We start from the raw sequence: 2,500 nt of genomic DNA on the forward strand, positions 1-2,500 counted from the left end.
CCTCTCTCTCTCTCCTCCTCCTCCTCCTCCCTCCTCCTCCTCCTCCTCCTCCTCCTCCTCCTCCTCCCTCCTCCTCCTCCTCCTCATCATCATCATCATCATTAGACTATCATTATCTCTATCCATCTTCGCTCTCATCCCACAAGACAATACCCCGCCAGGGCAACGCGTGCTCAATCAACCTTTTTTCATTCAAGAAGCCCTCACAAACCCCCTCCCCTCCCTTCTATTGCGTCTTCTTGGCAGCAAGAGCCGAGATCAGCGCCTCGATGTCCTCCATGAAGAAGTCCTCATGGAACGTCCCGTTCTCCTCGAAGTAGTCCGTCAGCTTCAGCACGGCCTTGTGCGTATCCACGACTTGCCCGCTCCCGTCCTTGACTTCCAGCGTCACCGTGTAGTTGATGGAGAAGCGAGGCAGCCTGGTCGAGACCTTCACCCTCTTCTTCTGCAGTGAGTTCCAGAAAGGGCTGGTCTCGTTGGGGGGAAGCGTGTACAGGATAGCGTCCTGCTCGTAGAATGTCATGATCATCTGCAGGGCAAACGACAGGAGTGCGTAGAGGACGGTGCAGACGAGGAGCAGGGGCCTGCTCTCAGGGAACGGCATGGGCTTGAAAGGATTCGGCCAGAATTGAGCGATGAGCGCGAAAATGCAGGCAAGGGCTCCCATGGAGAGCTTGACGTTGCTGAGGAAGTGATCTTCGCCGAACCCTGCGTCTTCGAATGACTGCAGGAAAGTCAGCGCCTGCTCCCAAGAGGAGAAAGCAGCATGAGCAGAACAGGAAGACGACATAGACACGGGTTGACGGAATCAGGAGCAGCATACCTGTACAACTGCATCGTCGAGGAATCCTTTTGTCGTGGCTGTATCCCCGGGATAGACGCTCTTCACTGGGATGGTGGGATCAGAGCAAGTCACATGATTTCCTCTCACGCTCAAGATGATCATCAATTGACACAATTGCAGCCAGCAACATGACAGCAAACGATAAAGAGAAGCTTCACTTCGCTGCCTTCACTTCATTGACAGCCGACTAGCATTCTTTCGAGGTGTTAACATAAACAGGCAACCAGACATCACGAACAAGGTGACGGAGCACAAGCTGTTCACGAGCATGATTGATCTTCTTACCCATCTCCTCGTTCTCGCTCTCCTTCCCCTTTCCCTTCCCCTTCCCCTCCGCCGGCTGCCGCGTTGGCTTTCCCATGGCCTCCGCGTGTGGAAGGGGGTAGGAGGTCATCGGAAGCAATTGGGATGGGTAGGGTTTCCAAACAGGATGGTAGGGGTGGTGCAAAAATATCTTGAGTTGGATCAATAGGGGTAATGGTATGAAAATTATCGAGTCTTGCAGTAGGTAAATTGTGGTATCCTCAACAGTGTCCAAGAATGAGATGAACAAAGGGAAATGGAGGGGGTGATCCAGAGCAGAGAGGTGACGGTCGCCTGTCCGCAGTGCAGGCCGCCGGCGGGCCACCGCCGGCGGGCCGGGGGCCGGGCCTCGCCGCCGCGCGGAGTCGCGGCGCGGCGGCGGCCGAGACTCTGCCGAGACTCCCCGAGGCCCACGGCGGCGTCGGTCCGTACCGTTGGACGTCGGATTAGAGACTGGAAACTCGCTCAGTGAGCCTTCGCCGGATACTACTGACAGGCCGCTGTCAGAGGCCGGTCCAATCGCGGCCACCGCTCAGCTGAGATCGGACTCGGAGCCTGTAACTGGCAACTTTCACCGTCACGTGGCCCTGAGTCACGGGGCCCGGGGCGGCCCGGGGCGTGCCGGGCGGCTGACGGTGTGGGCCCGGCCCGGGCCCCCCCGGGCCCACTGCCGTCCGCGGCCACTGTGACCGTCGCCAGTAGTCACGACGGCCCGGCGGGGCCGTGGCCGGCACTGTCACTGAGTGCCACCAGCGTCCGAGGCTCAGGGCCGAAGAACTTCAAGTGGCCCTCGGAGAGTCGGGGCCGGGAACTTGCCCGGGGGCGGGGGACTTCGGAGTCCGGAGTCCGAATTGTCGGAGTCCTGCGCGCACAGTGAGTTAAGTGAAGGTATCAGTTACGGCCAGTGAAGTTGTGGGGACAGCATTCGGAGGCTGTCAGTCACGCGGCCCACGGTCCGGTCCGAGGGTACGGTCAAGCCGCCTCGTCTCTCCTGGTGAAAAGTTGTCCTCGTACTCGCCGGGATTTTTAACTTAACTTTGAGTAACTTAGACAGCTGAGGAACCGGTGACCGTGGCACTGTGACGGGGGGGGGCCGGCGGCCGGCGCCGGGCGGCGGGCCCGGCCGCCGCCGCTCACGGCTGAGCCTGTCAGCGGCGGCTGCGCCGGCCGCTCTGGCGTCCACTGCAGTGCCTGCCAGGCCGCCGGGCTGCCGGGCGGGGAGCACTGCGCATAGCGTTGACATTTTGCTTTTTGTTCTTTAGGGTACATGGTTTACCGGCGGGGGTTGTTCCTTTGGTGTAGGCGTGTAGGGGGTGGCGTGGAGACCTGTTTCAAACGATTTCAAACTGGTTT

At 59.8% G+C, this 2,500-nt stretch overlaps 1 protein-coding gene across 1 annotated transcript; it reads right to left on the reverse strand.

Moving 5' to 3' along the window:
- Window positions 1-210: 210 nt before the first annotated feature.
- Window positions 211-1,220, reverse strand: GUITHDRAFT_89949 (hypothetical protein). The gene is made up of 3 exons (XM_005823510.1): window positions 1,130-1,220; window positions 824-888; window positions 211-724 (listed from the first exon to the last, which is right to left on the reverse strand). Exons 1-3 carry the CDS (start codon window positions 1,203-1,205, stop codon window positions 227-229), a joined length of 639 nt encoding a protein of 212 aa, XP_005823567.1. The 5' UTR covers window positions 1,206-1,220; the 3' UTR covers window positions 211-226.
- Window positions 1,221-2,500: the final 1,280 nt, after the last annotated feature.

Source organism: Guillardia theta (genome assembly GCF_000315625.1).
Source record: "Guillardia theta CCMP2712 unplaced genomic scaffold GUITHscaffold_107, whole genome shotgun sequence".
NCBI classification, from domain to species: Eukaryota; class Cryptophyceae; order Pyrenomonadales; family Geminigeraceae; genus Guillardia; species Guillardia theta.

Excerpts from the sequence above, each read along its gene's own strand:
- GUITHDRAFT_89949 (XM_005823510.1), bottom strand. The coding sequence starts at position 1,205 with ATGGGAAAGCCAACGCGGCAGCCGGCGGAGGGGAAGGGGAAGGGAAAG. Across the intron at positions 889-1,129 it reads GAGCGAGAACGAGGAGATGG|TGAAGAGCGTCTATCCCGGG; the intron begins GTAAGAAGATCA and ends CCACCATCCCAG. Across the intron at positions 725-823 it reads TCGACGATGCAGTTGTACAG|TCATTCGAAGACGCAGGGTT; the intron begins GTATGCTGCTCC and ends ACTTTCCTGCAG.